This window comes from Copadichromis virginalis, linkage group LG7, assembly GCF_057382275.1.
Source record: "Copadichromis virginalis isolate Kocher_CV1m ecotype Utaka linkage group LG7, C_Virginalis_male_GT1.1, whole genome shotgun sequence".
NCBI classification, from domain to species: domain Eukaryota; kingdom Metazoa; phylum Chordata; class Actinopteri; order Cichliformes; family Cichlidae; genus Copadichromis; species Copadichromis virginalis.
The window spans coordinates 3,091,785-3,105,696 of record NC_140624.1 but is presented as its reverse complement, the minus strand read 5'-3'; the positions used below and the strand labels follow the sequence as shown (position 1 = coordinate 3,105,696).

General features: G+C 42.4%; 1 protein-coding gene across 6 annotated transcripts in view; it reads right to left on the bottom strand.

Annotated features, from left to right (window-relative positions):
* The window catches only part of LOC146704193 (solute carrier family 66 member 2), a 59,098-nt gene that overhangs the window by 23,158 nt on the left and 22,028 nt on the right, over positions 1–13,912 (bottom strand). For all 6 annotated transcript variants that reach the window (XM_085461184.1, XM_085461185.1, XM_085461183.1 and 3 more), the window contains exon 4: positions 3,621–3,837. In XM_085461184.1, coding sequence (XP_085317310.1) covers positions 3,621–3,837 — 217 coding nt within the window. The remainder of the gene's footprint in view (positions 1–3,620; positions 3,838–13,912) is intronic.

Below are 13,912 nucleotides of genomic sequence, written 5' to 3'. Positions count from 1 at the left end.
GGGAGCTCGGAGCGGATGGTGCGCTCAGCTGACCGCACAACCCTCTGTAGAGCTCGTCTGTCCTGCATGGTGCTGTTCCCGAACCAGGTTAAGATGTTTCCCGCCAGGATGCTCTCTATGGTGCACGAGTAAAAGTTCCTGAGCACCTTGGAGGGCAGTTGGAAGTCTCTCAAGCGTCTGAGGTGGTAGAGACGCTGTCGGGCCTTTTTCACCACGGTGTTGATGTGACAGGACCATGACAGGTCCTGCGTGATGTGAACTCCGAGGTATTTGAAGCTGTCCACTCTCTCCACTGGGCACTCGTTGATGACGGGGGTCTGGTAGTTCCTCTCCTGCTTAGTGCTGAAGTCCACTATCAGCTCCTTTGTCTTACTGACGTTTAGAAGGAGGTTGTTCCTCTGGCACCAGTTCTCCAGATTCCTAATCTCCTTCAGGTAGGCCGTCTCGTTGTTATCAGAGATCAGGCCCACCACGACGGTGTCGTCAGCAAACTTGATGATGGTGGTGGAGCTGGTAGTGGCCACACAGTCATATGTGTACAAAGAGTACAGCAGGGGGCTCAGAACACACCCCTGGGGGGCTCCAGTGCTGAGAGTGGTGGAGGCTGAGACATGTCCGCCCATCCTTACTGCCTGTGGTCTGCCAGTTAGGAAGTTGGAGATCCACTGACACATAGATGAGCTGAGTCCCAGATGCTCCAGCTTGGTGGTGAGTGTGGAGGGAATTATGGTGTTAAATGCAGAGCTGTAGTCTATGAAGAGCATTTTAACATAATTCCCCCTTCTAGTGTCCAAGTGAGTGAGTGATGTGTGGAGGAGATGAGAGATGGCATCGTCTGTGGAACGATTTGGACGGTAAGCGAACTGTAGTGGGTCCAGTGTGTCTGGTAGTGAAGAAATGATGAAGTCTCTGACCAGGCGTTCAAAGCACTTCATCACTACTGAGGTGAGGGCTACAGGGCGATAGTCATTGAGAGAAGCAGGGTGGGGTTTCTTCGGGACAGGAACAATGATGGACTCTTTGAAGCATGTGGGGATCACCGACTGAGATAAAGAGATGTTGAATATCTCAGTGAACACAGGAGCTAGCTGGTATGCGCAGTCTCTTAGGATACGACCTGGGATGCCGTCTGGTCCTGCTGCTTTCCTGGTGTTCACTCTCTTGAAGGCTCTATTTTGGTGTTTCCTGTCTTTAAACAGACAGTCGATTTTGACATGAGACTGATTTAGTTTTAGTCTTTTGAAGAAAACCTGCATTTGCTCTGGTCACATACTAAAAGCATCTAGGCTAGCTTTCTCTGTGACGTTTTAGATATCTGACAGAAACTAATGCTAAAGCTGAATCCCCTTTACTTGCAATATACTTTAAATATTAGAGCAACATTGGATTTTTAAATTCTTCATTGTTAGGGATGTGAATTGATAGAATTTAGAGATTCCAGTTCCATTATCGATATTGCTTATTCAATTCAATTCAATTTTATTTATACAGCACTAAATCACAACAACAGTCGCCTCAAGGTGCTTTATATTGTAAGGTAGACCCTACAATAATACATACAGAGAAGAACCCAACAATCATATGACCCCCTATGAGCAGCACTTTGGCAACAGTGGGAAGGAAAAACTCCCTTTTAACAGGAAGAAACCTCCGGCAGAACCAGGCTCAGGGAGGGGCGGGGCCATCTGCTGTGATTGGTTGGGGTGAGAGAAGGAAGACAGGATAGCAGACAATCAATCTGATTGGTTCTCACTGGCTCCACTTTGAGAGTCACCACCATCGCTAGGCAACATATCAAATACAGAAAGTAATTCATCACAAATCTCATTTCATTACTTTCCCATTTCTCCATAAAACGACTTGAACACATTGTCTCAAAATTACCATTTAACAATATAAACCTTTAAGCTACAGATACACACAACACAAATCCCTAATGACACACATATGATCTTTCTCTTAGTATTGAGGTATGAAGACAAAGTTGACACCAGAAACCAAAGATAAAAACCAGCGCAGCGAGAGTTTGATGTGATCATCACGGTGATTCTAGAAGCAGAGCCTGGAGCCTGAGAGCTCATGTTGAAGTTCAGGGTCTGGCTACTGAGCTGGGATCAGCAGACACTCAGTCTTGGCTAGCTTAGCATTAGCATGTTGTGTTAGCAGCATAACCCAGTTGTTTCTATCCGTGATGCGACTTCGTGCTCTCGTCCTTTCGTGCAATAAGAATCAAAGTGACGTCCCGGTACACGCTGTAGACTGTGACACTATTTTCAGCCTCTGGCACACAAACTGAAATCAACAAGTGCAAGTGGAACTGAGTATATATGTTAAACAGATCTTTGATCTTTCACTGAAACCTTTACTAATCAGAAGCTGTAGTGTGCAGCTCTGCAGATGTTGTAGGACACTAAGGACCAGATTTCATTAGTGGAGCAAATTAAGTGAGGTTGCAATCACAAAAATGCTCTGATGGGAGTAAAAAGTTCTGCAGATGATCTACTAACAATATGCTAATTTACAAAGACTCAGACAGTCCATTTAAATAATGCCAGCATTCTACCGAGAGCACCGCAAATTAGCAGATCCCCAAATCAGCAAGTTGAAGAGGGTGCAAGTAGCCCACTAACCAAAATAATGGAAAACATGGTAACTCAGATCAATGAGAGGCAGCTGAATGACAATAAGTTTTTGATAATCTTCCAGATCGTGGCAACAGTTCTCTGTACAAGCAGACACATTCTGCTATACATCGCGTATCAGGACTCTCCTTCTGCCTCAGCTCAGACAGTCGGTTTAGTTAAGATCTGCTCTGTTTTCATCCAAATACTAGTGTTCTTGAAGACTGGAAATATGTCGTGCACGGCTCTAAAAATGCAGGGTGAAGAGCTACAACGCACAGCCAGAGCTTGGGCACGATCCTCACACCTTTGAGTGATCCACCAGCGCTGATTACACACTTGTTTTTAAAAGCCTCTCATTCCAAGTAAATTTACACTCCTAAGCAGCAACTATCACAACCAAGTGGGACACAAAATAACACATGCTTCTTCTTTTTACCCTAAATTCAGGACAATTTTCACAAACTTGTGTGCTGCGAACCAAAATAAAGCACATTTGCATGATCTGATCTGAAACTCTTACAAAGCAAACACGATAAGTCCAACTACAAACAATACATCACAAACATGATGCTGGCATTAACCTTTTAAAGCCATGAGATAGTTTTGTGCTGACACATACTGTTAGTAAGCAGTTCACAGTCCTAAGACTAGTAGGGAAAAAAATTATTAATTTTTTAATTTGTAGGTTTTGAATTTTTCTGTTTGGCTTTGAATTGTTAAATAAAATAAATTAAAACAATTTTGTTATAATTATTGTCTTAAAAGAATTCAAACATTTAAAAAATGATTTCATTAGTGAAATTAAGATGCATGTGACTCTCCATTTTCTTTTCATGGAGACTTCAGTAGCTATAAATGACCTTATTAGCATAATGTGTTCATGAGAATATAAATCACTGCTGAGACTCCCTGACAGGAGTGAAGTCTGACTGTGCCTCTGTATGCCAGTGTGAGGGCAGTGAGCAGAGCTCTGTTTGACCTTGGAGCACACTGTACCTCATGCCTTTTGTGGAGCGATTATGGAAATTCTGCAGCAGCTGCGGGACGCCCAGCATGGCCTCGAACATCACGGCCAGCGAACCCAAAGTCTCCACAAACACCACAGAGTCCAGCAGCAGCAGGGTGATGACTGCACACACGATGGTGAAGCCGAAGCAGAAGAGGAGGTAGTCCTCAAAGGCGCTCCACTTCCAGAAGTAATGCAAGTTCAGGTCTATAATCGGGAGATAGAAACGCAGACAAACATTTACTGGTAATCGACGGTTTTTGGACTCTAGTCAAAAATGAAAGAAATGGTGACGAGAGCAGAACAGAGAAAATGAAAGATTCTGAAAAAGAGTCAGAAACAGAAAGCAGAGATGATGAAACAGAGATAAATGCAAGCGTGTGTGGCTGCTGAGGGGTAACGACATGCTTACGCTATGTGAGGATGGGAAAAGAGGAGTGATTGAGACAGGTGCAAAAAAGAAGGACCAATGAGCACATTTCATTACAGGATGCATAGAATTCTGCAAAGACGGCACTAAAATCACTGAGCACATGCATACGTGAATGTAACAAAGAAAAACGAGATTTTTAACATTTCTATGACTTTGTAATAAATTGAACTTTAGCGAGGCTGAGCTATACATTTACGTTTATTACCTTTAAACCTTTTCATTGACACAAGCGTATTTATCACGTGTGCCGTTACAATTCAGAGGAAAATTAAAAGACCACAGCGTTTGTTAGCTTGCAGAAACATTAAAGAAAAAGTGAGTCAGTGTGACTGTGAAGTAAAATTGAACACGAGAACAGCCACACTGTGGTCTAGCAGTTTCTGTCCTGCCATCTTCAGTAACAGCGGCGACTCCACGTGCTTCAGAAGGAAATCTTATGAGCGGGAACATTAGGCTCACTACAGCTGAATTCCCATCAACCATCAGTATTGTACCAGTGGACCATTATATGAGATGATGGACAATCTCTCATTGTGTATGTATGACTGTGGAAAACCGGCTGACATCAGCTAGAGGGGATTGATGACTAAATAAGAGCGCATTAGTTAGTGTAGAGACTGGAGCACGCCGTGTGCTGTGAAGCACCTGACCTCTCCACCTGAGGTAGATACTTTTCAGACGTCCAAGTACGCTCGCTTCATGAGCAAAAATAGGGGCGTGTAGGTGTGTAGATGTAGGTGATTTTAAGCTCACAAACTGACGTTTCTGTGTCAGCTGATGTTTTTTACTTGTATGGTTTGAATGATGCTTCTGTGCTCTATCCTGGTGTCTACTGTGATCTACTCGATGAACAGAAAACAGTCATTAAGAAGACGTCAGACACACAGATGTCTTCAAATTGCATTTTGGTTCAACCAAGACGGTAAAATACAGATACTGCATTCAAAATGACACAAACGAAAAAGAAGAATCTATTTCATTCCAAATTAATCAATTCATCTTTTAAGAATGAATTAATCCAGACTAAGACTTAAGGTGGAATTAACCATTTAGTTTGCTGTCAGCTAAACTAAAAATGAATCATTTCAATTCAGTTTCATTTGTATAAGCAAACATCCCAGCATTCACACTCCGACCCCAGACTATCAAATCAAATAAGAGAAAACAACGGAAGAAATCTGAGGAAGATCAACAGACATCAGTCCTGATTCCAGTTAAAATAATCGAAGTATAAGAATTAGAGACAGCAATGCTATAAGAAAAGAAATGATCGCAGACTCACAACATTCATTAGAAACTTATTAAAGGTATTAAACTGCATTTTCTTTACTTGTGTCAGATGAATAGATCAGACATGCTGAGAGTCAAACTTATTGTTACGATTCAAACACAGCAAGTTTCTGTTACTACGTTAAGCTGATATTTGTACTCTTACTGTGTCCTTAATCAGGCAGTACAAGTGGAGTCAAATGTATATACATGTAGAAAAGTTATATGATAACTTTCTTCTGAAATATTAAACAACACAAGTCTATTAGTGGCTTTTATTTCTTCATAGTTTATTAAAAATCTCATCCTGACGTGTTTCCATCTCACATTCAGTGGAAACACTTCACACTGCGGTGGCTCATTTCAGACAAGCTGAACTGTTTTGTGGGGTTTTTGGCTGGACCATCACTACCTTCCTCACCAAGTTTCACACATGCCACATCTGCTGAATGTCCTCGTTCCAAAACGGAAATTCAGTGCACACTGCAGATGCATGAGTGGTCAGAATGGGACTTCCAGGAAATGAGCTAATGAGAACCAAAATACTGGAAGTTGGATTTTTATGTGTGGAATCGCAGAACTTTCTGATCGCATCCTGACGACGGTTTTGCACGACTCTTGCTTTTCTTGGCGGTGGTGACAAAGATACAGGAGTCAATGTTTCTGTGTCACTCAGAGAGAAATGTTTCCAGCTCCTCCGTCTGAACAAGGACTTTTCCATTTCTAACCGTACACGCGATACATACGTGTGGTTGCGCAGAATAAGCGCGCACATGCATCAAACACCTGACTGGGACATTTTTGATTTCACTCTTGTACGCTGCATCTGTTGCGCTGTCTTGGGACACACAGAATGAGACGTGTTGCAACAAGTGCTGCATGTTTGCAGCAAACAGCAAATGTGATTAATGGCTTTATTAGAACATACTGCAGCAGACACATCACCCCCACACAGGGTTCGCAGCTTTCTTACACACATGCGACAGGACAAATATCGCCTCTCTGGACAGACTTGTGTCGTTCATCACAAACTATGAGATGAACAGAAATTAGAAAGCTTTTAACAAAGCAGATCGTTATAATTAACACCATTAAATCTGTCAATAATATCTTTAAGAACGCCAGCGGGCTCATTTCCCTGTTAGCTTTAACTAAGCTGAAACCCCCAACGTAAGACTAAAATATCTCTTTCCTCCGTAACTGGACCGTGAAATAAATAAATCAAGTTGAGAGGGGAGAAGTAAACAGTCCATCCGCTCCTAAAGAAGACTAATCTAATATAACAATATAATAATATAATAATAGCGTATGTGCTGGTTTTGGACCTTATTGTTGTGTCTGATTTTCATCTGAAGGACTTCTCTAAACCGGCTGAATATCCTCAATGTGCTTGGCTCCAAGGTTATTATCGTTAACGAAAACTAACAAAATAACAAAAACTAGAAGTGAAAAAACATTTTCGTTAACGGAAATAAAAATAAAAACAAAAAAAGGAAAACTAACTAAAACTGTAATGAGTGTTCACAAAACTAACTAAAATTAACTGAATTTATAGCAAAAATGTGTTTAGTTTCATTGATGTGTGCGTGTCCTACAACAGTCGAGGGTGAAAATGAAGTTTAGTTTCCAGATTTTTCCTTGCTGTGTCTCATTATGCCAGCAGGTGGCAGCACGTTAGTCGAGTCGTCTGTGTTGCTGCTCCGTCCACGCGCAGAATCATGTCAGGAAAAGTCGGGAGAAAGCGCCAGAGTCCAATTTGGGATTACTTTGAATATGACTGTGTTTTGGATAAAACAAGTGTCTTGTAGTGGGAAGAGACAAATTATGAGGGACATTTCTAAAGGGAAAAAAAATCCCACAAACCTTAAAGTGAACTTGAAAAGCTCACACAAGAAGGCTAACCTAGCTTACCTTGAGAAGGGAGCACACTCAACCCTCATCCCCAGAAACAGACGCTAACCCCAGGCAAGGCAGCGTGATGCATCCCGAGACAACAGGACGGGGACATCTACACAACTGTGAGTCAATTGCCTTCAAAAAGTTTATCAATTCACTTGAACCAAAATTACGAACACCCGGTGCTGCGAGAGTTAATAGTCTCATTGGGGCCAAGATATACATTTTATAGTTGCCTGGTATCAATGGTTGTTCATCTGGCTTTATTTATTTATGTATTTATTTATTTATTTATTTAAAGAACCCATAGGTGGGAATGTGAGTTGTCTGTCTCTGCGTGATATGATGAAACTGGGATTTTGTTGCACTTAATTATTGCAAACACGACTAAAACTATAACTGAAACTAATCAAAACTAAACTGAAACTAAGGATTTTCAAAAAAATAAAAACTAAACTAAACTAGCAAACAATCGGTAAAAACTAATCAAAACTGATATAAAATTGAAAATCTGAAGTCAAAACTAAATAAAAATAAAAACTAATGAAAATTGCAAAACTATTAAAACCCTGCTTGGCTCTCACAAAACTCTGTCAACCTGAAAATAAACCAACTTGATAAAGTTGGGCATCATGCTGAAAACCACGGGTAAGACATAAATTAGACCTGCAGGTTAAATCTGCCGTCACAGACTTCAGGTCAAGGTCAACGTAAACTGTTCCTTTCTTCAATCACTGACTGAGTGACTCAGATTTCTATTACGCTCAACGTGAACTATCTGCGGTATGGGCTAGAAGAAGCTGGAGTGACTGAAGAACAGTCTTCAGTCACTCCAGCTTCCCCCTCACCTGAAAAACCTCCTTTACTCTCAGATTAGTCCCAGCTTCAAGCTTATCTTTTGTTTACAATATTAAAGACCTTAATTGTCTTAATTGTTTTAACTGGGTTAATTTGTTGTTTTAATTACTTCTTAATAGCTTAATTTCTTTGGACTGTTGTCTGATTTTGTGCAGCCCCTCAGACAGCATTTGTTGTGTTTCATGCTCCGCACGAATAAACAGACCTGACTTGAGCTACTGCAGCCACCGGCGCTTGGCAGAGGGAGGGAAGTGCCAGGAGAGGTTGGCCTTTATCACAAAATTAAAAGCTGCTTCATTTCCTTAAGAATGAGGCCGAGGTGGTGAAGTATCGAGGCGCTGCACCAATGAGAGTAGTGAAAATCAGTGTCACCTCTCTGTGTAGCACTCCTTTCTGAGCCTCTCACATGTTACATTTTCAATTTTTGAGCTCAGCTTAACCTTCCTTCTGCTTATCTGCAGCACACACGCCAAGATGCCAAAAAATGTTCTTCTCTTGTTCTCTTCCTGAGAGCTGCAATCTATTTTCATACATTAAGCAACACGCCGACTTCCCCTTCTTTATCCCTGCACCCCCCTCTCTCTTTTGTAAAGCCTTTAAAAAGTACAACCAAAAGAGAAGACGACGTCTTTTATGGAGTCGCTTCTATTATCCTCCTGCACCGTTCTCTGACCACTTCACCTTTTCCCTCACGATATTGGAATCCTTTCGTCGGGAAGGGCAAGTGACCGCCTTTCTCAAAGAGCTCCCTCCTTGTCTGGTGGGCCTGAAGACCAGAGGCGTACTTCAAAGACCCCAGAGACTCCGAAGTGCCAGGAGGTGAGGAAGCACTCTTCCTTGACACAGAGTCTTTGATTACACAAAGGTCATTGGAGATAAGACAATTTAATGAGTAAAAGACATGTCGATACCTGCGTGTGACGTTATTCTGGGAGGAAGTGTCTCGGCAGGAGGAGCTACAGCGTACAACTCCAGACATTATTTCAATGGCTGTTTGATGCAGGCTGCACAGAGGCTGGAAAAGATGATTAGAGATGGAAGCATATATATAACTGGAGAAGGTGCCTGAGTCAAAGAGTAGTCCTGAGATATACAGCAGAGAAGCTAAACTAATTTCCCATCAGGCTTAGCAGAGAGAGAGAGCAGCGTGGAACCAAGAGCAGAGACAGAGATGGGAATTGACACTGACAGCTAGAGAGCTTTGAGATGTGCTGACTCAGCACTGTCAGTCTGCGTGTACAACGACTTAGCTCTGTGGAGTCTGCTCTGTGTATTTTAAGATGTGTGAAAGTTGCTGTTTGACATCTCTTGTAGGCTGTCTCGTTCGCCGCTCGGCTCGCTGGCCTAATCTGCGGATGGATGGGACTTCTTGTTGTGTTGGATGGAGTGGACTTTTGAGATCGCTGTAATGGGTAATAATGGATTGGATTTATACAGCGCTTTTCAAGGCACCCAAAGCGCTTTACAATTCCACTATTCACTAATTCACTCTCACATTCACACACTGGTGGAGGCAGCTACGGTTGTAGCCACAGCTGACTGACAGAAGCGAGGCTGCCATATCGCGCCATCGGCACCAGTAGGCGGTAGGGTAAAGTGTCTTGCTCAGGGACACAACGACCAGGACAGAGAGCCCGGGGATCGAACCGGCGACCTTCCGGTTACAGATGCGCTTCCCAACCCGCTGAGCCACGGTCGCCCGGGTAAAGACGGTTTAGATAACGCAGGCAATGCGAGCAACTAACTTCCTCACCGTATTCTAATCCAATCCAGGAGCTGTGGTCGGCGGTCGTGTCAGAATCCGCGAACTGAGCCGCAGTTTGGTTTTGTCTCCTCAACACAGCTCCACAGAATACTGACAGCACGAGGAACAGACACGCCTCCTTCATAGGTTTTAATGGGGACGCTGCAGGAGCTCTGCAATCATTTGGATGGGCAGAAATACCACATAAAGGGGGGTGGGATGGGGGGGGGGGGGGGGGGGGGGTCTTGTTTTCCCAGCTTGGTTCACTAACTGAACAGGACTGAGAGAAGACAGACAGGAAAGGGTCCACTGCTCTGCAAGCTCTCTGAATAATGCAAATGTCCACTCATTAGGATATAGTGAGAATGTAAAACACACTGGGCCTCTCCCTTTCTCTCTCTCTCTCTCACACACACACACACACACACACACACACACACACACACACACACACACACACACACGCACACACACACTCCTCGTGCCTATGGTACGACAACTTTTCTCCGTGCCCCTGGTACACCGCTCAGAAACACTTTGCCACACACACACACACACACACATACACACACACACACACACACACACACACATACACATACACACACACACACACACACGCACGCACACACTGCTTGTGCCTATGCTACGACAACTTTTCTCCGTGCCCCTGGTACACCGCTCAGAAACACTTTGCCACACACACACACACACACACACACACACACACACACACAAATCTACAAACATAAATAAATAAATAAATAAATAAATAAATAAATAAATAAATAAATAAATAAATAAATAAACTGCCTTCCCGGCAGATTAATGTCTTGAACTAGTTTAGATTTTGCTCGCGATGGATGAACACACAGCCTGTGGTCAAACTTTTACTATATTTGAGTCGAGTCACGCTGACTGAGATGAAGATCACAGATTATAAAATCTATTTAAAATTCATTTTCACTTGAGCACAGAACAATTCAGTCAAAAAAAGTAATAAAAAGCAGAATATAAAAAGGAAGCAGCGATCACCATTATTTGAAATGACTCTAGATATTACCAGTAATGTTTCATATGGACCCTCATCCACATCAACAGCTTCATTTCACCGTCCTTTTTTAACACACTTGAAACTCTTCTTAGTGAAGAACAATTCTGAGATGCAACAGTACAGAAGAGCGGGCAACTGGACGCTCTGAAGTAGCTATGCATTACAAGAGTTATCTGTGGTAATAAAAGGGGCTATTTCTGTGAAATATGAGGTGATTTTCTGAAGAACGTTACCATCCGTGCTCAGTCGTTCAAGACAGAAAACATTCGACCCTTTAGGATGGCTCCTTAATTGACGTTTCCAGTTGCCGGGAAAGCTCCAAGTAAACATGTTTTTGTTCCGAGTATGTGGGACACGTAAAAAATATAATAAACAACGAAACAGCGTAAGTTGTGAAAATGCCATTTAGGTCGTTTTCAGCATGATTACTTAACAGACTGCTTCAGGCTGGTCCTTTAAAGGAAAAGAGGTTAAATCTCATCATCGTACATCACCGAGGGAATTCTCAATGTCCACTGCAATTAATGCAATCTTTTTAATTTCCATTAGCTTCTGTCTGTTTGCGCGATACCTTAACAATGTTTTGTTTTAATTTCAATTTGTGTTCTGTTGCAGCATCTTTTCAATTTTCATTTTAATACAGTTTTCTATTTGTTGCTTCAGTGCCCAATTTACTGTAAGTATGTCTTCTATTTTAATCTTTTATGTCCAGCACATTAATAAAATAACTTGTTCTATAATCCCACAGAGCACAGCGGTAAAGTCTCTCATCCCCGCATGGCCACATCTGACAAAGCTAAAAAGCCTGCGTGCATCTTTTTATAAATATCTACTCACAGAAAGAACACAAATTTGCATAATGTTCTGTGTATCATCAAAGTCATTCATGCAAAAACATCCAAGTAATGCATTCAGCAGTCGATAGTTCTCAGTGGCTTGCCTGAATGCCTAAGGCTAAGGCATTGTGAGCCTTTTAACAGAGGCTTTATGAAGGAAAACGTTTTTAAAAAGGTGCCGTAAGCTGAAAGGCTGCAAGGTAAGAGAGTCACTTGGGTTCACACTTTTGAATCTCTCCAATTCTCTGGGTTTAGAGCGTCATCTGGCACTCTTACTTGAAACTGAGATTACTTGGCTGGAAAAGCAATCAGTCAAGGGAAAGCCATAAGATGGCTAATGATAGCCAATCAAATCTATGGGCTGGAATATCAATGCCCCCGAGCTGTCGTCAAAATGTGAACACTGGCATTAAGCAACTGGTTTCAGAAAATTGAATCTCTTCCCTCATGGAAATCGTCATAGTGGAATATCTAAACCGAGTGGAACAAACAGCCGATTCTTCCTGAAATAAAGCAACATAAGGACAACAGCTGACTTACCACATGTGAGTCCGCGTCTCTACCTCTGTGTTAGGTGAGGGTGCTGCCTTAAGCATGCAGGATACAAAATATACCCACCAACAATCAGTGAACACCCCACACTGTGACGTGGTGCATTCTCAAATCAGGCATCACTAGACCTGGAAGGATAAAGAGCTCTTAACGTCTGATGGGATGTGTTGGACTTTTCAGTTTCCAAATCAACCACCAAACAGCTGTTCCTGTGTGTGCAAAAGATAATACAACAAGTTGTACTCCGGGGGTGAAGGGTCAAAGGGCAAAGGTCAGACTTTTTCTTTGTACAACAGAGATTAGCAATGCTAATGTTAGCAGCCAGTGCAACAAAGGGCAAACAGCCGACGCAGCAAGAGCTGATTCTGTCGCCTTAACAGCACACTCAGGAGGTATTACATGAAAGATTATGATGTGATACAACGGGAGACTTAATAAAATGATTTCCTAAAAATTAATAAACAGTGAGTGCAACGTTACTATTACCATTTAAATGAGTTATTCTGCTTTACAGTCCTTTTGGCTACTACAAGAGAAAGACACATTCTGAAACATACTTAAGAAAATAAGGAGCTGAAAGTCTTTTCTTTGTGGTTTTTAGCAAACAGTCATTTGTCAACAGCATTTTTGCTGCAGTAGCACTTTTTTGAAGGTGGGAGGCTTTGACCTTCCTGTGATCCATGACTGATTTCTCCACTAGTGATTGTTTTTACACCCCGTGTGTGTGTGTGTGTGTGTGTGTGTGTGTGTGTGTGTGTGTGCGTGTGTGTGTGCGTGTGTGTGTGCGTGTGTGTGTGTGTGTGTGTGTGTGTGTGTGTGAGTGAGAGAGAGTGTTGTACATCTGTGAGGGTGTGTGGGTACCAGATTGTGTGTGTGTGTTATGTCAGTGAAGACCTCCATCTATCAGTCCAGGTAGATGCTAACTGAAGATGAAGGCGTGTGTGTGTGTGTGTGTGTGTGTGTGTGTGTTCTCTTTAACCTTTGACTGAGATGAGGACTAACTAACGAGCTGTATTAGCATTAATAACTCACAGCAACATAGAAGAGTAATTGTAAGAGCTTCATATCACAGCATGTGCTCCTTCACTACTTATGCAAAGAGTCGCTTCTACCTGCAACTTCTATTTCAGCTTCAGGGCCGCTCACAGTTTTAACGTACTTTCAAACTCTCACATCCTCGCCACAATCCAGTTTACTTTTCATTCTTACACTAGTTCCTTTGTCAGTCTCCCTCCCTGAAAGTCGGCGGACGGCTTCCACCTGCAGCTGTGAGATAAACAAGAGTGAGTCAGTCAGCTGTGCATGCTGTGCTCAAAAACGATGACCCGTCTGCACAGGCCACCACAGTCAGGCTCTCGCAAGACTCAGTGCAATTTTTGTGTTTGTGCGATTATTTCATTGTATTCAGTTCAACATGACGAGCCTTAGAACAATAAGTACGAGTACATTTAAAATGAAATGAAACAAAATTATATACAGTCGGCTCGGATAAAGTGAGATATCCTTGATATCTCACTTTATCCGATAGAAGCAGTACAACACAGCTAAACTGTGCAACCAACCTCAAGTCACAAGGAGCACTTGGCACATGTTTCCATGACTCTTATCCTCCCTCAGTCCTTCTGTGTTTCTCTTACACT